The sequence below is a fragment of the Enhydra lutris genome, unplaced genomic scaffold (assembly GCF_002288905.1).
Source record: "Enhydra lutris kenyoni isolate GAN:26980312 unplaced genomic scaffold, ASM228890v2 scaffoldscaffold43, whole genome shotgun sequence".
Classification (NCBI taxonomy): Eukaryota; Metazoa; Chordata; class Mammalia; order Carnivora; family Mustelidae; genus Enhydra; species Enhydra lutris.
This window is the reverse complement of record NW_019154127.1, coordinates 2,915,526-2,941,277: the sequence shown is the minus strand read 5'-3', so window position 1 is coordinate 2,941,277 and position 25,752 is coordinate 2,915,526. Positions and strand designations below refer to the sequence as shown.

Genomic DNA, 25,752 nt, shown 5'->3' with positions numbered 1-25,752 from the left:
ATAGGCTGCATTCCTACTGTATCAAGGTCTGCTCACAAAGGACAGCCCTCCTGAGTTTTTGTCGTTTGCCAACAATTTCCTGTTGGGAGATTTGACTTGTCTGCCTGAGCAGATCAAGACAGAAGTCCACCCACAGCTGTAAGAATGGCTGCCACATGTCCCCAAGCAGAGAGAGGAATTGCCTTCTTCCAAAGAGAAAAATGGGAGAAAATACCACCAAGGCACCCACAATCTCGCTGATAACACAAGTTCCCCAAACAACTTGTTTAAAAGACTTCCCAAACATGAGCAACATAAACATGAACAACCCCATCCAGCAACGAACCTTCTAAATCTAAATTCTTTTTTTTTTAAGATTTTTATTTATTTATTTGACAGGCAGATGATAAGTAGGCAGAGAGGAAAGCAGAGAGAGAGAGAGAGAGAGAGAGAGAGAGAGGAGGCAGGCTCCCCACTGAGCAGAGAGCCCGATTCGGGCCTCAATCCCAGGACCCTGGGATCATGACCTGAGCCGAAGGCAGAGGCTTTAACCACTGAGCCACCCAGGCGCCCCTAAATCTAAAATTCTTTACCTCAAGCACGAGAATCATAGAAACCAAATCCTCCCCCTTATGCATTCAAATCTCAGTAGGATGGTACACAGAAAATGTTCTCCCTGAGGCCCTCAATCCAACAGTCATTCTAGGGCCCAATCGCCACAATGCATTGGATCCCAAAACAACTTTTTTTTTTTCTTTTTAATTGATTTGACAGACAGATATCACAAATGGGCAGAGAGGCAGGCAGAGAGAGAGGAAGGGAAGCAGGCTCCCCACAGAGCAGAGAGCCAGACGCGGGACTCGATCCCAGGACCCTGGGATCATGACCTGAGCTGAAGGCAGAGGCTTTAACCCACTGAGCCACCCAGGCGCCCCCCAAAACAACTTTTTAAAAGATTTTATTTATTTATTTGACACACACATACACACAGAGAGACAGAGAGGGCACAAGCAGAGGAAGCTGCAGAGGGAAAGGGAGAAGCTGGTTTCCCGCTGAGCAGGGAGCTCCACACCAGGACCCTGGCTGGGATCATGACCTGAGCCGAAGGCAGACGCTTAACCAACTGAGCCACCAGGTGCCCCAAGAACTTCATTTTCTAATGCAATGTTGGTAGTCCTACAAATGACAACTCTTATGGAAGCAAAATGGGTTTAAAGAAATGGTAACAGTAGCTCAGATGAGAGAAAAACAGGTAGTAATATGAAGTAGATGATGGGTGGGCCTGAAAAGAATATTTGGGATCGGGGTGCCTGGGTGGCTTAGTGGATTAAGCCTCTGCCTCCAGTTCAGGTCATGACCTCAGGCTGCTGGGATCGAGCTCCGAATCGGGCTCTCTGCTCAGTGGGGAGTCTGCTTCCCTCTCTCCCTCTGCCTGCCTCTCTGCCTACTTGTGATCTCTGTCAAAAAAGAATATTTGGGATTAATTTTGTTTGTTCCTGCAGCGAATAATTAAGACTACATTTCTCTCATTTTAAAAGACACAGGCAAAAATCGACAAGGCAAGAAACAAGTGTTGGAGAGGCTGTGGAGAAAGGGGAACCCTCTTACACTGTCGGTGGGAATGCAAGGTGGTACAGCCACTTTGGAAAACAGTGTGGAGGTTCCTCAAAAAATTAAAAATAGAGCTACGCTATAACCCAGCAATTGCAGTATTGGTATTTGCCCCAAAGATACAGATGTAGTGAAAAGAAGGGCCATCTGTACCCCAATGTTCATAGCAGCAATGGCCACAATAGTCAAACTATGAAAGGAGGCGAGATGCCCTTCAGCAGCCAAATGGATAAAGAAGATGTGGTCCATATATGCAATTTTATGAATTATGAATTATGAATATTACTCAGCCATCAGAAAGGATGGATACCCACCATTTGCATCAATGTGAACGGAACTGGAGGGGATTATGCTAAGTGAAATAAGTCAAACAGAGACAGACAATTATCATATGGTTTCACTTATTTGTAGAACATAAGGAATAGCATGGAGGACATTAGGAGAAGGAAGGGGAAAATGAAGTGGGGGAAATCAGAGGGGGGAGACAAACCACAGGAGACTATGGACTCTGGGAAACCAACTGATGGTTTCAGAGGGGGAGCAGGTGGGGGGATGGGTGAGCCCGGTGATGGGTATTAAAGAGCGCACGGATTGCATGGAGCACTGGGTGTTATATGCAAACAATGTATCATGGAACATGACATCAGAAACAAATGATGTACTGTATGGTGACAAACATAATAAAAAAATTATTAAAAAGTAAATAAAAAAATAAAAGACACAGGCATACCCTTCCTTCATCCTGCAGCTTTCTCTTGATGCTCTTACAACCTGCCTTCACAGCCAAGTGTCCGTGAAATATCTCCTTTTGCCTTCCCCTCTGGGATGCACGTCAGTTTGGCTTCTGTCCGCACCCACTCCTGCTAGCGTTCCCTCCTGGGATCCTAGATGCTGTCAGGTACTTTCCAGTCCATGTCTTGTTGCCACCTGCTATCTTCAGCACGAGACAGGGCTGACCTGGTCTCCTGGTCTCTTCTTTCTCAGTTTCTTCTCCCAGCTTCTTCCCCCTTCCATACCTCTGTTCCCCACCTGTTTTCCCTATTTTAGATCCTCCCACCCCTGGCTGTGCGCTAATGACTCCCAGGTCTCGGCTTGCTCTCAGCCAGCTCTCCTGACTCCACAGGTGTTTACCCAACTGCCTCCTAGACATCTTCACTTATGTGCCCCAGGGGCACCTCGAACTCCACCAGCCCCAGAAGGAAATCATGTGGCTCTGGGCATGTTAATAGAATTGGGCCTCACTTCCTCAACTGTGAAACAAGGCATTACTGATAGCCACCTCAAACAGAAGCCTGTTACAGAGATTAAATAACACGGAATTGTGTACTGCATAGACTCCAGCACACGGTAAAGAATCTACAAGTGTTTACCATCATTCTACCTTCACTCAAACCCATTCCTTCCTCCCCATAGTCCCCAAATTGACTTACAAATCCACCACACGTAACTCTCATCCAACCAGAACCTTGAGCAGGCTCCGTGACAACTCCCTGTTCCTCAACCTGTCATTCTGTCCCAGGCAGTTCATTCCACTTCCTAAAATTCTGACCTTGTCTTTCCTTCTCCACTCTGTTGCCTTAAGTCCCTGGTATCCCCTGGGGCTTAGAGCCATGCTTTCTGTGACCTCACTCTTGCTGCTACACCTTCGTTCTGAAAGAGCACATGGCATGACACCACCCTCCCCTTAAAACCTGTCTGCCTCCCCACTGCCTCAGGGACAAAATCCAAACTCCTTGTAAGCGTACAGAGGATCTTCGGGACCTGGTCTCAGTCACTCCCTCTCAGTCCATCCCACCCCCTAAGCTTCACGGGTCCTCCTCAGGGGAAGGTGATGGCAAAGTACTCATCAGACTCAATCACTCCACAACTTCTCCAACAGCTGCTTCTTCTTCCAGATGTACCCTGGGTGCCACTTCCTCTGAGAAGCCTTCCTGGACGTCTAGTCGGATGGGTATCTCTCTTCTTTGTTCCCCCTGGGTCTCCGTCCTTAACATTTATCATGCGTTAGGTCTTATCTGCTCATTTGTCTTTCCTCCCCACTAAACTGAGTGGTCTGCCGGCAGAAAGATTGCCTTTTACTTCCATATCCCCAGAACCTAGCAGAGTCGCCAGCCAGCACACAGTTGGTACTCGAGGCACGTGAACCGGGTCAAAGTGCTTCCACCAAAAAGGAAACGTTTGGGGGAATCTGCAGCAAGGGTTAGCGAATCCCGCGACAGAGGGCTTCACGGGGGTTCGAGTATCCACTGCCTGCACTTCCTTCTCAGGGCTTCACTCTCGCAGTTAGAGCAGACAGGGCTGCACAGGCAGAGGCTGCACGGGCGCCTGCAAATGCACGCTCAACGGGCTGAGGTTAAACCCTGCGCCCTTTGTTCCAGGCAGCGGAAAGCAAGTGGGTCCGTGCCCGCCCTCTCGCCCGGGCCGAGTGCAGGGCCTGCTTGGGCAGAATGGCACAAAAACGCACCGGGGAACGCCGCGTCGGGCAGGGGCGCGCGTGTGCGCGGGCCCTTTCCGTGCCAGCCTCCCGACTCCGGTGTCCCGCGCTCCCCAGCGCCCTCGCCGGGGCCCAGCCTCACTGCCGGGCTGTCTCCCGGGCCAGCCGCCACCGCCGGCGGGAAAACGCCGGGCGTCCCGGCGTCACGCGCCAGCAGCCCGGCGCGCGGTGCGCGGGACGGGGGCGGGACGGGGGCGGGGCCAGCGCGCCTGAGGCGGGGCGGGGCGGGGCGGGAGCCGGGCACAGGAAGCGCTGGGAGGCCCGAGCCGTCCCAGGGTGCCCCGCGCGGCGTGGACTCGGGCCGCTGCCGCCATCCCGCTGGCGAGAGGGAGAGAGAGGCCCGCCCGCTCGCCGGTCGGGCCAGTGTGGGCTAGTGCGTGAGGGCGCGGGGGGCCGTGTCAGCGAGACGCAGAGCGCAGCCGCCACCGCCAAACGGACATGTTGGAGCCCAGCGCCACCGCCGCCTCCTTTTCCTCATTCTCCGAACGGGACTGAGAAGGGGCCCGCCACCCTCCGCCTCTGCCGCCCGCCCCGCCGCCTCGGCCGCAGCCTCTTCCTGCCCGGCCTCTAGCTCCGCCGCTCGTCGCTTCCCACCGCCCCTCAGTCCCGGCCGGTTCCCCGGCCCCGCTCCGCCGCGGCGCGAGGTCTATGTGACCGGCGGGCCCGGAGCAGCCGCCGCCGCAGCGCGAACATGGACGCCGTCAACGCCTTCAACCAGGAGGTGAGGAGTGCTCCGGGCTGGGGGGTGCCGGGCCTGCCGCGGGAGCCGGGGCTCCGTTCTCCCGCCGCCGGAGATTTAAAGCTTTGGTCGGGGTGGGGACGCTTCCTGCCCGGGTTCCGGGGCGGCGGGGCCTGCGCGGAGCGGCCTGTGGTCCGGGAGAGGTCGCGGCGGCCACGGGAACCGACCCTATACCCCTCCCCCATCGCCCACCCCCGGGCGGCGACCTCGGGCTGCCCCCCTCGCCCCTTCCGGCGTCCCCCAGCTCGCTTCGGCGCTGGTACCTCTAACTTCGCCCTCTTTCAGGTCCAGGCTCTCTCGCTGTCTGCTCCCAGCCCCGTTACTGGCTTCGCAGTGCCGGGAGCCAGCAAGGGGCTAAGAAAGAAGCGCGGGCGGGCGTGTGGGGTTGGGGGCGGGGGAGCGGGAGCATCTGCCGGTCGCTGGGCTGGCGGAGCGGCGGCCTCGGCTCTCCTGTTGCTCAGGCCGAGTCTCGGCGGCGGCTGGACTCTGATCCCGGGTCTGGGAGGAGGAGTTGGAGAGGGTGTTCATCCTCTTCTCCTGGGATGCACACACTTAGGAAATGGGGTTCCCAAATGAAGAGGGGTGGCTCTTTATCATTTCCAGTCGTGAACGCAATCCTCTTAATGGGCTCCGTGGCCCCAACGTGACACCTAAAAAGTTGAATGGGAGAGGAGTACTTGCTCCGCTTCGGTCGGGTAGAAAGCCGGCTTTGGCCTCCAGTCTCCCACCCTCGCACTTCTTCCGCGGTAGTTAATCCGCGGCTCCCTTCTAGGGGAACATTTACATGTGAAAACCTCCCAAAACCGGGAACAAAGCTGCCTGCCGCCCTAAAGCTCTATAGTTTTATCTCAAGTCATTCCAGGTGCTCTTTTTGGAGCTAGAGTCCACACGTCCTCTTCTTCGGAATGACTTGGGGGGAGGGGACTTGACCATTTAAAATGCAGTTACAGAATGGAAACTGTTGTCATGTGTTGAGTTGGATTATTTTCCTTTTCCAAACACTAGAGATAAACCCAGCATTGAAAAAGTCAGATGTAGTTCTGTAGCTCTAGACGTCTTGATGCGGCGTTAAAAACTTGTATCTCACAATAAGGTTTTGTAATTTCACTTGTAACAGAATTAACGTGCGATAACTTTCCTTTAGATTTGCAGTGCCGTAATAGCCGTAAAATAGGATCCTCCAGTAACACTGCATGGAGGATCTTATTGCCTTACAGATTATCCTAGAAATGATTTGTCTTCAACCGATGAGTGCATAAAATGTCTTAATTGGAGTAGCAACTGGCGTTGGACAGTGTGATGATTTTCAAAATAACGAGATAATATTTTCTAATGTTTGATGGCTAGAGAATTTGTGAGAATGCTCCAAAGATTTCAGGTTTGGAAGTTGACTTGGTTTCCTGAAGGCAAAATTCACTGAAATGTTGGCTGTATGAGGGCAGGGAATTTTGTTCTTTCCTCCTCCCCTCAACATAGGAGGCAAATAATGGTTGAATGCATGAGAATTTTACAAATGGTACAGCAGTTTTTTAAAGATCATAAGTACATTTCTTTTCTAAGATGAACGAAGAAGGGGATTTTTAGAGTATTCTTAAGATCAGAAGTATTTGATTCTGAGTTAAACAATGTGGAAGTTGACATTAAGCAAAATATCTTATGCTCTGGAAAAGTGTGAGCAGGAGTTTTTACTCTGAAAAACCAAAATAAGGTGTGGTAGTGAATTCTCAAAAAAGGAAAATGGTGTTTTAACCTTTTTTAAATGTACAAAATGAGAATTTTCCTGTCATTGTTCACCTTTCTGCTCAAATTTTTATTTCCATTCCTACTCTTTATGAACTCCAAATTACATTATGTTAGGTGAGTGTTGCCAGTTCTAACTTTCTTCTGAAGAAACTTTATGGACAAATTAAGATTCATCCTCTTGTGTTGTTTGATTTGCAGTACTTCTCAGTTATTTCTCCCCACTCATGAAATGTTATTGGTTAGTTTTCCTGTAACCTCAAATCTCCCAAGTCTTAACTTAGTTTTATAAACTTTTAAGTGCGAGCTCAGCTACAAAGCTGTGTCCTGAATACTGTGGTGCTACCAAGGATCTCTGTCTCTTAGGAGCCTGATGGAATAGAGGACGCAAGACTTATGCAAATAACTTTAACATGTGATAGAATAGCTCCCTTTGGGGCCCTTAAAAAGGTTGACTATGGGGGGGGATCAGCAAAGACTTGGCAAGAGAAGGTGGAGTCAGTTTTAGGATTTCAGAAGGTGTAGAAAGTAGTGATTGAAGGGCAGCTGTGCTGAGGAGTGAACAGTAGTTTGATTCCAAAGACTACTGGAAAGTAAAGGTGGTTAAGTAATTTGGGGCATGACAAGTTTCATGTCTGTCTAATGTGTTTAAGTTCCACTTTTAGGCTCTGGGTAAGATGAAGATTTTAAGTAGTGAGGTGATATAATTAAGAAAACTGCTTGATTTGTGTATATATATTGTAGAAGGCAGAGATTTGAGGGAGATGGGCATTTTGAGGACGGAGGTAGAATTGAGTAAAATCTGAACTTGGCACATCTGTAGTGGCAAGGAGAGGAGGGGAAGGATATGGGCCAGAGGAGTCCATGCACCTGCCATATGAAAGGGTTATAAGCACCTTTTAACCCCACATTTTAGGTGCTGGGAATGTGGTGATGCTACTAACACAAGTCAAGCAGTCATCAAAAGCATATTTAGTGGAAGAGGAAATATGTTTGGTTTTTGAACAGGTTGAATTTGAGATTGAGTGGAAAAGTCATGTGGAAATTTTTGGCAAGCAGTTAGTTGGGCATGTAGGACTCAAACTTGGAAGGAACCAAGAAATTGAGGAAGACATCTGGGAGACACTTTCACATGTGCCCTGGAGAAAATTGAGGGAGGAGGGTGTGCCAGGGTGAGAAAAGGAATTAATATTTACTAAGCATCTGTGGTGTATCAGCCATTTTATAAATACATATCTGATAGTCTCACAACCTTGCATAGACATCCACTTGCAGATGAGGTAACTGATTTTCAAAGAAGTTAAATAATAATTGGCCCGGGGGCAGATTGTTAGCTAATGGTAGAGCTGGGATTTGAATGCACATCTCCTCTTAATTGCTGCCTAAAGCTAATATTTTGTATGATACCAGCGGAGTGGTCAGACGTTAAGACTTAGGGAAAAAGCTACCTGTACCCCTGGGGCAAATAATACATTATATATTGATAAAAATAATTAACAAAAAAATGTAAAAAGAAAAGACTTTTAAAAGCTACTAAAATTTGAGAGTAATGGGATCTGAAGTAAGGAATGGTGTTAAAGGAGGTAAGGAAACAAAAATCATAAATGTTGTCTTTTTTAGAAGTTTGGTTCTGAGGGATTTAAGGACAAAGTTGCTTCAAGAATGAAGGGAAAGAAGTACAGTTAACAGTGTAGTAGGAACTAATGGTAGGCCATTTGTATGTTTATATAGCATATATGTGATCTTAGCTTAATAAGTGATGTTGAAGCCCTGGTCTCAGATGGGAGTAGAAGTTTGAGCATGTTGGGGGAGGGAAAGTGTAGAGTAGTACATTTAAAAATAAGAGGGCTTGCTTAGAACACAGTTGTGGATAAAAGGAGCAGTACAGATCAGCACAGGTAAAAGAGGTCAGTATTTCTGATACAGGAAGGAAGATAAAAAGAATGAAGTTATTAAAGACACTCATTAAACAGAGGACTTTTACGGTGAGGCCGTTTGTTAAGTGTTGTAAAAAAAAAATGTTGTAAAAAAATGAGTGACCAATTATAGCCAATACTTGATTGTTTTCTGCTATGTTTATATACTCCTTAATGTGAAGAGTTTGGTATTTTGTAAGTTTGTTGAATGAATAAAAGTTATAGATTGGATTTTTTTAATACATTGATTTCATTTTTAGCCTTTAACCAATCTCTCTAATCCCAAAAAAAGAGTGTATCTTCCCATACTTTTGGGAGGGAAGCATCATCTGTGATTTTAAGACATTTAATTAGGGGCAGCTGGGTGGCTCAGTCGGCTAAGCACCAGACTCTTGATTTTGGCTCAGGGTCCTGAAATCAAGCACATTGGGCTCAAAGCTCAACATGAAGTCTGCTTGAAATTCTCCCTTTCCCTGTGCTCGTCCCCCCACTAGCGCAGGCACCTGTGCAGGCTCTCTCTAAAATAAAATCTTTTTTTTAAAAAGTGCTTAATTAAAATATAAAAAAGGGTAGAGACGATATAACAAGAATGGACAGTTGTTACTATTATAAGTGTTTTTAATTTAATAAAATATTACAGGTTAAAGTCCTTTCCTCCCACAGAGGCAATCAAAATGAATTTAGTATCAATCTGTGGTACATAAATAATATATAATCTGTATTTTGATATCCGTAAGTGGTATATTGTACATATTTGTGGGGTTTTTTCTCTCAAACATTGTTAATATTAAGATCTCATTCTAATGCTGGGTAGTATGCTGTCATTTGAATAAACCATGTTTTATGTATCTGCTTCCCCAGTTGATGAACATTCAAGTTGCTTCTCAGTTGTTGCTGACAAACACTGCAGTAAACTTTCTCAAACATGTCTGCATTGTATAAGAGTTTCTCTGGGACAGCTGTTCTCAGGACTACAGAGAGCTTTTGTATGTGTGGCTGATATCGTACATATATATATCATAAATCTTTGGGATATTTATCATTTTAGAAATTTAGTCTGAGAAATGCATTTATTGAAATAACAAACCCATTATATTTTAACATATTTTTAGCATTTTAAATGAAAAATAGTGTTTCCCCCCAGAAAATGAGAAGTGACATTGTTTTACATTTTGCAAATCTCATTTAAACTTCGGTTTATAAACCTGGATTCTCTCATGTACTTCTTTATTCAGTCTCTTGTAATTAGGCACATCAGGTAGCCTCTGGAAAACTTTGCTGTACACTTGTGAGAAAATGAATGAAAGGGGCAAGAAATGTTTTAGTATTAAAATGAAAACAGTTTTTACCTCACAGACCACTGAAAGGAACTCAGACCCCCAGGGATCTGCAGACTATTGTTAGAGAACTACAGCGCTGAGCTACTGAGGTGGTGTACATCTAATGCTGTGTTGGAAGTACAAGAAGAAAACATGAGAACTTTGGCATTCATTTTTATCTTTAAACTCAGACTAATTAAGTTTTATGAATATTTTATGTATGAATTTACGTTGATGCACTTAACCACTGGGTTGTCAGTCTTAAACCACCACGTTATCCTGAAGGAGGAGTTGTGTTCCACATCTCAGCGGGGAGTTGCCACCCCTTTGTTTTCCCACTGGAAATTTTTGTGTATGAACTGTTCTATGTTTTACCTATTGATTACTACGTATGGTTATCTTCCAGAATTTAAATCATATGAAGATACTTTAAGTATTTTTTTCTTTATCTGTTAATGTTCATCTTCACTTGTTTTTGATCATTCCGTCCTTGGAGAGGTCTGTCTAAAGCAGTGGATAAAGAGTTGACACAAGATTCTTACTGTGTGGAAGAGACATAGAGGACTAGGCCACAGTTGAAGTAAAACTGGAGGTTTTTTCCCTTGACTCATTTGATCATGTTATGCTGTTACCACAGGAGTTTTAGATATTAAAAGTTCTTGTGGTATTCCTCTGCTTTTTCTTGACTCTCAGAGAACTGCTCATCTCCAACAACGGTAGAGGTCTGGCCTTACGGTGAGTGTAATAACGCTGGCTCTTCAGAGCTTTCTGTTGCAGCATTTATCACTGATGTTCTTTTTAAAAATGTCCCCTACCCTGGAAGTCTGGCCTTTCATTTAGTATTACGTTTCAGAAAAAATTACATGGACACATGATAAGGAACTGATTCAGAGAAAAGTTGGAATCCTAGAAAAGTTGGCTTATAAATCTTGTGAAATAATTCAGGACTTAAAACTACGTGGCAGAAAATTGACAGTTGGTAGTTGGTATTGGGGTAGGGTGTTTTTTGCCAGATGTAAATTGTAGGTTCTCTGCCATGGAACCCAAGTGAATATAATTTACTTCAGCATTCCAGTTAACTTCTGCACACATTGAAATCTTGTTTTAAATATATTTTAGTAACATGGTAGGAAAAAAGTTGTTACAAAGATGATGAACCTTAGTATTATTCATAACATTTGTTGAGATAATATGCCAGATCTTTTTTTTTTTTTTAAAGCATACTTCAGAGCAACAGCATACATCTTTAATGATGAGCTAAAAACAAGCTACACTACATTATTGGCTATATAGAATAAGCGGTTTACCCATTATTGGTTTGAATTTTTGGTAACATTAGTTGATTGATATTCTGTTCCTATAGAACAAGAAAAAGTAGAGTTTGGTAGGACTAGGCCTTAAAATGATCTGTTGAAAGTTTAGACTTGAAGAGACATGTCTACATTTCTTTGTTAATATTACATATGACTAACAGTGTACTACCATGATTTTTTTGGAAAACGAATAAGATTTCACAAACAGTATTATAATTTTATTATACCCTGGTCACCTTTGTCCTATTAAATATTTGCATGGTTTATTGATTACATTTCATTGCTGTATATCTAATGCTCCTTACTGGTGCTTGTGAAGGCATAAATATAGAAACTTTGATAGTCCAGTGAAGCACATTGTATTGACTTATAGTGAATTCTGCAAGAAATCCAGTGTAACTCTGGAGCGAAGTTAAGAATTAGAACCTAAGGTTTAGGTGGAGTCACAGGGTGGGGGGCGGTACTGGTGACAGCAGGGCTCAGTGAAAAGTAGAGAGCCATCCACGTTCTTCTGAAAGTTACCATTTGTGTTTGGATAATTGGTGATTTTGGTATAAACCCATGTAGGTCAGTAATCCTAGTTGGAAGAGACTGTAGAGCAGTGGCACGCCTTGCATAGGTGACATCCAGAGCACAGTTTTTCTTTTTAATAGATCCCTTTTCTACAACAAAATTTATTCCAGAAATAATCATGAGAATGGCCAAGAAAGAAACCTGAACTTTATGCCAATTGCAAATATATATTACGGTGGGAAAAGGTTAATATTTTTAAATTGCATTGATACTTTTTTTGGGGAAAAGTAGAAAAATTTACCTACATACTGGTCTGTCATAATGACTTACTAGGATATTCCAGTTTCTTTTCAGTCGTTACCTTCTGCGTATTTATCGCTGACTGTCAAGGTGATCTTCACATATTTGTGTTCATAGACCGTTAGAGCCCGTTTGATCAGTCTTCACCTATAATTGAAGAACACTTTTATTGGTTTTAATTATGAAAAGTTGTAAGTAAAGCAACAGACATACACTAGTTAAGGAGTCTTAAACATAAGTTATCTTTGGTTAGAAATTTAGGGGAAAAAACCACTTCACAATAAATTTTAGAAATCTAGAATGTCTTTCTTCCACATTGATTGTAGTGACTTTCAAATATCTCCTCAGCCCAAAAAAATAAAAAAATTCACTGAAATGTTTCCACCAAAAAATTCAGTGTAGATTTCTTTTAGTTAAACATTCTTTAAATTATGTGTAAATGTCTGCTTCCTTACATTTTGTTGAGTAGTAATGGCATTCTCTGTGATTTTTATTCATGGATCTTCAAGCTCTGTGTTCCACTATACCTTTGTTCAAGGCTGATACTGGCTGTTTGTAAATATTTATACCAGAAAAAAAGATCTCAGAAAGGAGAATTGCATTCAGCTATCATATTTTGAATGTACTCTTTAACTACATACACACATGTATATGGGAACCATAGGATTGGAGAAACAAACTGAGCCTGAGTGCAGGCTGTGTACACTAAATCTCTTTGTAGTGACTCCAAATGAACGGTAGGGCGAATCTGCATATTTGGGGCACTGACCGCATAACTGGGGGATTTCCTAATGAATTCCTACTTAGAGTAGATGGCTTAGTAAAGGACATATAGTAAAAATGTATAAATTTGATGCTTACATATTGTTGAAACTTAACAGTAACCAGAGCAATAGATTAAAACCTAAACATCTCAGTCAACGTGTGTTCGGGGAAGGAATATTTTATACCTGATATTATTTAGAATTGCTAGTGCTCAGTGATGACAGAATGATTTCAGTTAGTTTTATTACTGTGTTTAGAGTCTTCAGAGACAATTTACCCACTGACCGCCTGACCTGTGTTAGTTTCTCCCATTGTCCCACTGTCGGTATGCTGTTGGAAAACAATAGTGGACCAGCTCTGTAGTCTCTCAATCTCCCTCTGCAGTGTTTTTAAGATATCTTTATGCATTTTTTCGTGAGTATTCTACTTTTTTCCCTCCTTTTGACTTTGTCAGAGCTGAGTTTTAGCTGAAGTGGAATTATATGCTGCTTAAAGGAAGCCTATAATATGGAAATTTACAGTAATAAGCCATTTAAGCCTTTAGGAAGCATAAAATACTCTTCAGACTTTAATGGCCATATATCACCTTATTCACCTTAATTAAGAGATACTGAATGATAAGTCACTTTGGAAAGGAGAGCCAGGTTTGGGGTTCATTGGAGATATGTTCAAATCTTTGTAAAGGCTCTAATTATTGATTAATACCAAAAATAGGCAAATTCATAGAGACAGTAGATTATTGGTTGGTGGGAGGGAGGAATGGGTATAGAATTTTTTGGAGGGGATCAAAGTATGCTAAAACAAAATAATGCTGATGGCTGCCCAACTCTGAATATAGTAAAAACAACAACAACAACACTGAATTGCATACTTTAAAGGGGTGAGTTTTATGGTATATGAATAGGAAAACATTAGTTTTTAGCACATCATTTCCATTATTTTGTTGCTTGATCTGATTTTCTTTGCGTTGAAAATAGTCCCTAGTAGCTGCTGAGTGTTTCTGTAAATTATTTTGTTGATCTTGAGTTCTAAGTTTGTTTTATAGGATATCTTTAGTTTTTACATGCTATTTTAAGAAGTAATCCAGTGGGGACAGTCCAAGGGAAGGATAGGAAAGGAATCCTGCATTTGCTCCTTAACTACCAGCCAGATGCCAGCTAATGGGCTAAGAGGTTTTTTTATAGGTGTGTCTTTCCATTCTTTTCATTTTGAAGTTAGGGAAATGGAAGAGATGGTGTGGATTGACCAAGGCCACACCGGGTAATACGGCAGTTCTGAGACTTTACTGAGTATTTTTAAGTACCCATCTGAGCCCAGTCCATTGCCCCACATGGTTGCGCTGGAGGTTTTTAAGCAGTGGCTCTTTGTCTGCTGGAGTGTTTATGAGGGGAGAGGGCTTACTAACAACTTTCTTACATCTGAAGTATGGTAGCAAGTACACTATAATGTATACTTCTGGAAGGATTTGTAGAAGTTTAAGAATAATGAAGTTTGGTAAGTTTTTGAGTCATGCATAGATAATCCATATTTAAAACTTAAATGCACTTCTAGGCATTCATATTTCTTTTACTAATTTATATTCACAAAATTTTAAATTGAGGATTTTATAAATTCTAACATTTTCATTTTTAGTCCCATACTTGTGCATAAATCCATTCATCACAACTTTGTGGAAAGAACTGGTTATAAATGAAATACATTAAATATGGGATAATTTTTTTTTCTTCTAATCAAATGATTTTATATCCAGGAACTAATTTTTATTTCTTCAGTTGAAGTCTAGGAGAAAATGACTTAATTCACCAAAAAAAAAAAAAAAATTTTTTTTTTTTTTTTTTTTCAAAGATTTTATTTATTTGAGAGAGTGAGAAGAGAGAGCAGGGACAGAGGGAGAGGGAGAAGCAGGCTCCCAGCTGAGCAAGAAACCCCTTGTGAGGCTCAATCCCAGGACCCTGGGATCATGACCCAAGCTGAGCGCAGACACTTGAACTACTGAGCCACCCAGGCACCCCTCACAAAACTGTTTGAAGACAATTTTGGGGGGGACACAAAGTTCACTAGTATAAGGCACAGTAAAAGTAATTTTGCAATCTGGAATCTGCTAGTAGAACAATGACATAGAGAAAATATTTGCCATTTCTTAAAATCACCTTCTGGCCTATTTCTTGATCAAGTGAAAAGAAGTGGAGGATTGATCGGAGTTCAGTGAACCAACATGTAGCTAAGGACTGAAAAAAATGACCTGTTGTCCTGAGCTGGAGCTGAATGGGTTAAAAGCCCTGCTAAAGAGACCAGCCTTGGTTCTAAATTGGGAAGTTTGAATGAGGGGCTCTGGTCGTTGGCTGGGTCAGTAGAGCATGGGACTCTGGATCTTGTGGGGGGGGGGGGTGTAGCGCCAGGTTGGTGTAGAGATTACTTAAAAAAAATTTTTGGGGTAAAGGGTAGATTCTTGGAAATTATAGCAGAGTTACTCTTAAGTGAAGAATAAATTAAGGGCATACTTGACAGAGTAAGTTGTGAGAAATTAACTACTTAGAAAATTAGTTCTGCCAGCAGCAAAGGGTGACAAACAGGGCTTGGTGATATAATTAAAAAGTGTGGAATAGGGGCGCCTGGGTGGCTCAGTGGGTTAAAGCCTCTGCCTTCGGCTCAGGTCATGATCCCAGGGTACTGGGATCGAGCCCCACATCAGGCTCTCTGCTCAGCGGGGAACCCGCTTCCTCGCTCTCTCTCTCTGCCTGCCTCGCTGCCTACCTGTGATCTCTATCTGTCAAATAAATAAATAAAATCTTTTAAAAAAAAAAAAGTGTGGAATAATGCAGAGGATTTTTAAACTGATAGCCATGTTCTATTTTCTTTCTTTTTTCTTTAAGATTTATTTATTTGGGCGCCTGGGTGGCTCAGTGGGTTAAGCCCCTGCCTTCGGCTCAGGTCATGATCTCAGGGGTCCTGGGATCGAGTCCCGCATCTCTACTCGGCAGGGAGCCTGCTTCCCTCCCTCTCTCTCTCTGCCTGCCTCTCTGCCTACTTGTGATCTCTCTCTCTCTCTCTCAAATAAATAAAAAAGTAAAATCTTAAAAAAAAAAAAAAAGATTTATTTATTTATTTTTAGAGAGTGCTTAGCCCTGGCGGAAGAGGGAGAGGGAGATAGAGAGGGAGACAGAGTCCCAGGTGGACTCTGCACTGAGGGCAGAGGGGGCTCAAGACCCTGAGATCATGGCTGGAGCTGAAACCGAATTGTACACTCAACTGTGCCACCCAGATGCCCCTGCCATATTCTCTTTTCTTTTCCTTTTTTTTTTTTTTTAAGATTTTATTTATTTATTTATTTGACAGATCACAAGTAGGCAGAGAGGCAGGCAGAGAGAGAGGGGGAAGCAGGCTCCCCGCTGAGCAGAGATCCTGATGCTCCATCCCAGGATCCTGAGATTAGGACCTGAGCAGAAGGCAGAGGCTTAACCCACTGAGCCACCCAGGCACACCAATACTCTCTTTCCTTAATGCACACAGATATAATAAGTAGTCAACTCAAAATAGTTTCATATTTAATATTCACAATTTTTTTTTAAGATTTTATTTATTTATTTGAAAGAGAGGCGGTGAGAGAGCGCATGAGCGAGAAGGTCAGAGGGAGAAGCAGACTCCCAGTGGAGCTGGGAGCCCGATGCGGGACTCGATCCCGGGACTCCGGGATCATGACCCGAGCCGAAAGCAGTCGTCCAACCAACCGAGCCACCCAGGCGTCCCTAATATTCACAATTTTTATTTGCACTTATAGGTGTGTATTTTGTAAAGCATTACTCCAAATTCTGGAACTAGGAGAAAACTTGGAGAGTTTGTAGGAGGATGTAGTAAGGTAAAGATATAGGAAAAGTATGAAAAAGTTTTTTGAATTTGAGAATATTCTGTGCAGCTATGTTGCTTGTAAAAATATCTGGTTAGGATATTGTAAAAATACCTGGTTAGGATAAAAAAAAAAAAAACCAAAATCTTGCCATTTACAACGAGGTGGGTGGATCTAGAGGGTATTATGCTAAGCAAAATAAGTCAATCAGAGAAAGACAATTATCATATGATCTCTGATCCAAGGAATTTGAGAGGCAGGGTCGGGGGTGTCGGTCGTGCGGGGTTGGGGGGGGGAATGAAACAAGATGGGATTGGGAGGGAGACAAATTTAAGAGACTCTTAATCTCGGGAAACAAACTGAAGGTTGCTGTGGGTAGGGGGAAGGGATAGGGTGGCTGGGTGATGGACATTGGGGAGGGTATGTGCTGTGGTGAGTGCTGCGAATTGTGTAAGACTGATGATTCACAGACCTGTACCCCTGACACAAATAATACATTGTACGTTAATTTTTAAAAAAGAAAGAAAATATCTGGTTTAGGGATCTTTAGAAATCTGAAAAGTGAATTTTGTGGAGAAATAAATGGAACGATTTTCTAGTGTTTAAGTCAAATGAAAGACTGCTTAGTAGGAGCAGGGAGACAATCGTTTCTTTTTCTTGACTTTTTGTTTCAATGGCCTTGTAAATTTGCTCCATCTTAGGAATAGTTCGTGTTAATGCCAGACTGTCTTGTCTCTCTATACCTTCCTCTAAGCAGGTTGAAAATGGGCTACCATTTGGGTTTCAAAGGGCTTCTGACTCTATGGAAAGTAAATAGAATTTGCTTGGCGGTAAAGTATGTCAGTAACTAAAGGGATACTTTCTTTAATGTGCAGAGGTCAACAAAATACAAAGATAGTGATTTCTCAAATTTGAGTTTTATATCCACAAGGGCATCAGGTATTATAAATATTTAAAGGGGCAAAATTTTAAATTTATTTTTAAAAATGTTTTAATAATTTTGAAAATTTTTGATAACTCAGAGACAAGGTTTAATCCATGAATGAGCTATATCTGATAATGATGGTTCTGTATATTATTTTATTATATTTATAATCAGAAGTTGAGAAATGCATTTTTGTCTCAGACACAAAGTGTTTCATTTTGAAAATCAATAGATTTTAATCTCTTTCCCTTTAAAATGAATGGAAGTTATGTAAACTTAAATTAGGAAAAAAAAGAAAATACCATCCCACTGAATACCATTAATATTTTAGGGTGTTTTAGTCTTTTTCCCCCTCCACTTGTGTTTGCAAATTTTTACACGGTTACCAGATCAAAATTTTTAATAAGTTATTTTCTGATTTTAAAATAGTCATCATGGAAGATTGGAGCATTATTGTTTTAGATAAATTTCTAGAAGTGGTATTGTTGGCTTAAAAGATAAGAAATTTTTTTTTTTTTTTTTCCAGTTCTTGATACATAGCTTTAAACTTCTTCCTGAAATGAAAACTCCCCAATTAGGTCTGGTCAGCAGAGGGCTCTGTTTGCTTGATGCCCAGCCACATTCATGCCAGTTAGACAGCTGAAGAATTGTCTCATTGTTTTACTTTGTATTTCTTTGATTATTGGTAAAGTTGAGCTTTTTTTCTATGTTTATTAATTGGCTGTTGCAGTATCCTTTGTTAATTGAGTTACTTTCCTCTACATATTTTTCAATTTCACTGTCTCTTACTGTTTGCATATGTTCTACTTTCAGGTAAAACGGCATAGTTGGTAGAATGGCATTGTACATGTGATTGGTTTGCAACTCTTTGTACCTGTCAACCCATCATGTCAAATTGCCCAGTACTAAGAAAGTATTAGTTTAAAGATTTTATTTATTTATTTGACAGAGATCACAAGTCGGCAGAGAGGCAGGCAGAGAGAAAGGGGGAAGCAGGGTCCCTGCTGAGCAGAGAGCCCAATGCGGTGCTTCATCTGAGGACCCTGAGATCATGACCCGAGCAGAAGGCAGAGGCTTTAACCCACTGAGCCACCCAGGCGCCCCAAGAAAGTATTAGTTTGAACAGACCTTTGATATAGTGTACTTAAGGCATAAAGTGAAATGCCATGTAAAAGGAGCTGTTAACTGTCCCTTTCCTGATTGTTCCAGCAGTATTTTATGGGGTGGTCTTCAGGCTGTAATTAGATGAACAGAGCATCTTTGCAGAAGAAAGTGATTCTATTGAGTCAAATGAATGAAAGAGGAAGAAAGATTAGAATTAAATGCTTTGAGGGGCGCCTGGGTGGCTCAGTGAGTTGGAGCTCCTGCCTTCGGCTCAGGTCGTGATCCCAGGGTCCTGGGATCGAGCCCCGCATCGGGCTCTCCGCTGGGCAGGGAGCCTGCTTCCTCCTTTCTCTCTGCCTGCCTCTCTGCCTACCTGTGATCTGTCTGTCAAATAAATAAATAAAATCTTAAAAAAAAAAAAAAGAATTAAATGCTTTGATACCTGCATCTATCAGTAGGGAGATTTGACTGTCAGCCTGTCACTTTAAGTGTACATACTTCCTTTTGGAAGGATTCATATTTTTTCTTCAAAGTTTGTAAATAAGTATTAATAACACCAGCTTAAGCAGAATTTGTCATCTTGGAGGTGATAATAGCAAGGAAGGAATACTGCAATATATAATCAGTATGATTCATTATAAAATAAATTTGAGGAAAGCAAATTTTTTAAAGTTTAGGGGGAAAAAGGTAGAGGTAAGCATTCCAATAAAAGATTCCTAAAGGAAACATTGAGGGATTAGGAACTAGAAGAATTATTTAGACTAATATGGTCTTCTAATTCTTTTCACTGCTTTAATAGCTCTATTTCAAAGAACAGGTAAAGGCATATTCCAGAAATCAAAGACTTAGTGCCAATAACTTTTATCTTTGCTGGTTCTGTTACTAGAAATTTCTAAAATACTCAGAGCCAGAATAGGTTCACTAACAATTCATAGCAGACCAAATTAACCTTTTCTCTTTTGTGAAGTGTGTTTTACCTAGTGAGGACTATAAACCAAGTATTTCAGAAAGATATGTGTCTTGATTTCGATATGAATACGTTAGAAAAATAAAGGCAGGATAAGAGTATTGTTAAGTCAATTTTAGCTGACAGGCAGTGTCCAAGGACCATAAGGGTCATCCCCCAAGTAGGTCCTGTTCTTACTAATTTTTAAAAAACCATTGAGTTGGAAGAAATCATATAAAGCACATTCATGAAAGTTCATGAAATTTATAAGCTGATTGGAGTAGCTGCTTCATCAAGTAGCAGAAAATTATTTCCAGATGACCTAAGTAGATTGAAAGGACTGTCAGAAAACAACATAAAGTCAACATGAAGATCTAGTTTAGATAGAGATTCCATTGAAAACAGTTTGAGGGTTTTGGTTTGTTATAGATGTGGGTTAACAAAAACACATAAACTATTTTTTTTGTTGTTGTTGTTTGTTTTTGTATTTTTAAATAATGTTCTGGGGCCCCTGGGTGGCACAGTCAGTTAAGTGCCTAACTCTTGGTTTTGGCTCAGGTCATGATCTCAGTTGAGGTCTAGCCCTGTGTCTGGGTTCCGAGCTCAGCAAAATCAACGAAAGTTTCTCTCTCCCTCTTCCTCTGCCCCTTCCTGCCCACACGTGGTCTTTCTCTCTCAAATTAATCTTTTTAAGTAGGAAATAAGGAAAGAAAGTTCCTCCCCCATCCACTTTAGAATTCTAGAACCTTATATAAGTTGCCTTACTTTGCAGATCTGATGGGGTTAAGGATCTTGGAATGGGTTAATTGTCCTGATTTATCTAAATGAGCACAATGTAATCCCAAGGGTCATTATACAAGAGAGGGAGTAGAGTCAAGAAAGTGATATGACAACAGAATCACAGAGGTCAGGGAGGAGAAGATGCTACCCTCTTGGCTTTGAAGATGGAGGAAGAGACAGACCATGAGCCAAAGGAATGTAGGCACCCTTGGCTTGGAAAAGCCAGGGAATACATTCTGCCCTAGAACCTCCAGAAGGAATATAGTAGCCCTGCCAACACCTTGAATGCAGACTAGGGAAATTCTGACCTCCAAAACCGTAAGATAAATTTGTGGTGTTTTTAAGCTGCTAATTTTGTGGTAATGTGTTACTGCAGAAATAGGAAACTTAAAAAAAAAAAGCAATCCACTGGATTCCATTAACACAGTGATACATCTGGACGATGTCCATTTGGGGATATCATACTTAAAAGGAATTAGCCATTTCACTAGAAGTACCATCTCACTAATAGTTGAAGAAGATAGTTCAGTGGGAAGCATGTTTAGTCAGCTTTAAAGATTTTATCCTGCAAGAGAGCTCACTAATCAGAATTGGAACGGGAGAGAGAAGGTATCAGAAAGGAGACTGGGGGTGAGTACACAGGAGGCCTCTGTAACCATTGGAGCTGATTAGTTGGGAGTTTTAAGGTGTATGTCACTTGGCTGCAGATCCATTACAAAAGTAGTTCTGAATTCACTTTACATACCAGGTTAGATATTAACGAGCTATATGGCTTTAAGAGTCTTTGATACTATGGTATTGCCACTGTAGAGAAGATTTCTCTAAGTGCAGTGTTTGAATAGTAGATGTAATACAAAAAAGATACTACGGTAAGCCGTAACAAAAAGTGTGTGTAAAGATTCTCAGGGCATTGTATAGCTTTATTTAGTGAGTCACTTATTGTTAGGTACGAGGCTGAGATTTATGTCTATTATTTCATTTAATCCTAATAGCTTTATGAGATGAAATATATGCTGTTAATCCCCATTTTTATATTCAGAGGATCCTTGAAGTTTAGAGAGGTTAACTAAACTTGTTAGAGTTTATAGCGTTAGTAAGTAGCAAAGTATCATGTTACTTTGACTGCCTCAAACTGAATTCAACATGTGTCACAGGCCAAATAGTCTCATTCTTTACCTTCTCTTGAAACTATTCCTTATTGGTATAAGGGATTGTGATGAATGATTCTTCATAATTTTTAGACTGCTTTGTGTATCAGGCTTCTCTGTATGTCCCGTAGCAAGACTGTGTTCACATTTATACTTTCTGTAGTTATTTAGCTAGTGACAGAGGAAAAAGCCAAACACCTCTGTTGCTGGCAGGTACTTTTTTCTACTAATGCCTTCCATGTGGGTCTTGCACCTTTTTCTGCCTACGCTTCCTCTATTTTGTATTAGAATTACATGGGTTTCTTTGGCTGCCTTGACATACTTGCTTTCATTGACAGATGACACAAGTGGTGACTAGAGGCTGTGGTAGTAGGGAGAGTGCCTCTCTTAAGTGATACTTACTGAGCGCTCGCAGATGATACACTAGTCATTCATCTGCAAAAACTCACTCAGTTCTCATTGAAGCCTCTGCAGTAGGTAACGACCATACCTTTTTACATATGAGGACACTGCATCCTGTAGAATATGTAATTTGCCCAGAATTGTTTACATTGCTGGACCCAGAATCAAAACCAGGTTGTTCTCTTTCCAGAGTACCCATGTATCTGATTTTTTTTTCCACTAGTAGAGTTTGTTGGAATTATATTAAAGTTTATGTTCTCATGCTTCTATGTGAAGCCAGTGGGTTATTTTCTTGAGGTTTGTTGGCTGAGATTGGATGTTGATCAGAAATAACTAGAGCCCAAATTAAGTTTACCCCTCTTTCTACTCTCTATATACTATGTATTCTGAACTTGATTGAAAAATAGGAAATTCTTTTCTAAATTGACAGTGCTGCTTTTTTCCCCACAGTTTGTTCATAAGAAATATGTTAATGGCTTAAGGACTCTGTTCATTATTGAAAGTTGACAGCACTTAGTTTGGGGCTTTATTTTCCCTCATTCCTAAGACAAAAGACTTTTTCTCTGAGTCATTGCCTTTGACTGTCACCCCTGTAGTAAGATTTATAATTTTACGTAGAGAGGTGTTTTTGCGTACATACCCACACACAAAACTGAGAAATTTCACTAAGTAATACTTACCTTGCTGTGTACAATTCTGTTTATCTTTTTTTTTTTACTCTATTCCACTAAAAATTTCTTGTCACCCATTAAGCTCATTTTTATATTCTAATGTATCTCAGCCCACAGTTTGAAAAAACACTCATATGGATTATTTCCAGGATTTTTTCTCCTTTCAACAAAATTATGTGTGGTGGTAGTAATAGGTGACGTCTGTTGTGTACTTTGTGCTAGGTGCTGCACTAGTGGTCTTTATATGTGTTGTTTGTATTAAACTTGCCTTAATAAGTAGGGGCTAATTATTTTCATTTTACAGATGAAGAAACAATGAAGAAACAACTTTTCATACCTAGCAGATGGGGAGTCCGGATTTCCCAGACAGTTGATTATTGATCTTGTTCTTATCATTACTTTAACAGAAATTTATTGTTTTTAAAGATTCAGGAACTATAACCCTAGGACCCAGCAATTGCACTACTGGGTATTTACCCCAAAGATACAAATGTCGTGATCTGAAGGGGCACCTGCACCCCAATGTTTATAGTAGCAGTGTCCATAATAGCCAAACTATGGAAAGAGTCTAGATGTCCATCAACAGATGAATGGATAAAGAAGATGTGGTATATATGTATACAATGGAATATCATGCAGCCGTTAAAAACACCGAAATCTTGCCATTTGCAAGGATGGGGATAGAACTAAATGCTATTATGCTGATGATCTCACTGATAGGAGGAATTTGAGAAACAAGACAGAAGATCATAGGGAAAGAGAGGGAAAAATTAGACAAGATGAAATCAGGGAGACAAACCATAAGAGACTCTTAATCTCAGGAAACAAATGGAGGGTTGCTGGAGAGGAGGGGGTAATTGGGTGATGGACTTTGGGGAGGGTATGGAGTGCTATGGTAGTGCTGTGAATTGTGTGAGACTGATGAATCACAGACCTGTACCCCTGAAACAAATTATACATTATATGTTAACTTTTAATGAAAAATGAAAATAATGAATAATGAAAAAATAAATAAATAAAGTGAGTATACCTGTGGGGGGGGAAATTCAGGAACTATAATCTGAGTCTTCTTAGATCACCACCACAAGGTCGTGTACTTCTGAGAGATTTCTCAGCCAATATGTCAATTAACTCTTTCTTATCTAAGATTATTAAATTTCAGTTTTGCTCTAGATCCAGTGAAGGACTTAGTACATTACCTCTAACTTACTGCTTGGCTGGACATAGCACTTTATCTCTGTGTCACTTATTTTTTGTTACTAAAAAAATCTTTGGGTCCGGTCCCTCCATAACAGTTAAATATTGGTATACTTTCTTATTTGGGTCTTCATGCGCGTACACACACAAACGCACGCACACACATATATATAATTGCATATATATGTGTATATTTATATATAACTTTTAAAAATTTAGTTGTATAGTCTATCATCTTTAATGTCTGTGTGCTATTCATTCCTCTAAGATAATGTATTATAGTATTAATGAAATAATTTCTTTATTGTTAAGTAGTTATTGGAAAGAACTTGAGCTTTGGGTAGTGGTGGACCACAGATTAAATTTACCACCTAAATTATGATTTTGAGCGGATTCTTGAACTTTTATGCCTCAGTGTTCTCATGTGGAATTATAATATCCAACTACCACAAAAGCAATTAGTGTTTCTATTTAAATAGGTAGTGTCAGTGCACATAGTTCCAGTAAGGTATATCAATTTCAGCATAATTTCTGGGTCTCTATATCCAAGGAAGGTATTGATCTAGTTATCAGGGGAAACTTTTTGCCTTGCATAAGATAGAAACTGATGAATTTGTGCTTCGAAGAAGTCAGTAAAATATTAGTAACATTCACTGAGCTTTTAAAGGTAATTTTTTCAGCCTCGGGTTTTGTAACTTCTCTATCTGCCTGTAGTATTGTTTTTCTTTATAAATTATATCAAATACAGATTTTTGGCTTTAAGGTTAAAAGCAGTCATTTGTAAAGGAAAGCAAAGACCGTCTAAAAAGAAAAATGTGACAGAAGCATCGCAGGGCTTACAAGTAAGAGATATTTTAAGAGCGGTCATCTGTAAAGCACTGAAACATGGCTCTGCCTCCTCTATGTACCACTCACTGAGCTTGACACTTCCTGAGAGCTCAGAAATTTGTTAAATTAATGGAAAATTACACAAAACTGCATTTCTGCCTCCTCACCTCCTACTTCTTTACCAGTTGGCCTTTGAAATCACTTTGAAAAACGAGTATCCTAGTATCTGTTCAGCCACCTAATAGTCAAACCATGCACCTCTGACAACATTTGACCATGCCATATGCCTTTAATTTCTGGTATTTATCCTGATATTATTCATTCGTGCAACCCCTTTCTCTATACCACAGTGGCATTTCGATACATCCTAGCTTACGTGTTCTTTCTTCGCTTTCTTCTTACTACAAATTTCTTCTCACCCACACTCATGGTCTTGACTCTGTGACTTTTCATTTTCTAGACTGGACCATTTCTGTGTTCAAGAGCCGTAGTCTCATGTCTGCCTGAACTTCAGTATAAATTGAATATGTTTAGTCATTATCCCTGAGTCAATATAATATATATATAGATAGGCACAGATGCCTGCTTCATGTTTTGTCTGTATTCCCCATCATAATGGTCTCGTATGTATTTAATCTATAAGCAGCATTGCATTAAGGGTATGAATGTGCTATTAGGAATTGTGAGCTATAGGGGCAGCTGTGTGGCTCAGTTAGTTAAGCGGCTGCCTCAGGTCATGATCCCAGGGTCTTGGAATCCAGGCCCATGTTGGGCTCCCTGGTCCTCTGGGAGCCTGCTTCTCCCTCTCCCTCCTTCTGCCACTCCCCTTGCTTGTGCTCACTCTCTCTGTCAAATAAATAAATAAAATCTTTAAAGGAGGGGGTTGTGAACTATAAAATCTACAAATTATAGTTCAAACCCATTCCCTGGGCATCATCCGAAACAGATGTGTAAGTAACCCTTTTGAGTATCATCTTAAACAGTTGGAAGAGAATGTGTTAGTTGTTAATATGGATTTTTTTTTCCTTTCAACTTTTTATATAAATTCTGGTTAATTAACACATATGGTAAAATTGGTTTCAGGTGTAGAATTTAATGATTCCACACTTTCATACCGCACCCAGTGCTCATCACAGCAAATGCCCTCTTTAATACCCATCACCCATTTAGCCCACCCCCCACCCTCCTCCCTCCAGTTGTTAATATGATTAAATAAAA

At 41.1% G+C, this 25,752-nt stretch overlaps 1 protein-coding gene across 2 annotated transcripts in view; it reads left to right on the top strand.

Moving 5' to 3' along the window:
• Nucleotides 1-4,442: 4,442 nt before the first annotated feature.
• LOC111155697 (SR-related CTD associated factor 4) overlaps nucleotides 4,443-25,752 on the top strand; it is a 68,378-nt gene continuing 47,068 nt past the window's right edge. Inside the window, exon 1 of one of the 2 annotated variants that reach the window (XM_022516005.1) lies at nucleotides 4,443-4,805. In XM_022516005.1, coding sequence (XP_022371713.1) covers nucleotides 4,776-4,805 — 30 coding nt within the window. In that variant the 5' untranslated portion in view covers nucleotides 4,443-4,775. The remainder of the gene's footprint in view (nucleotides 4,806-25,752) is intronic. The other variant, XM_022516006.1, reaches the window with a different exon arrangement.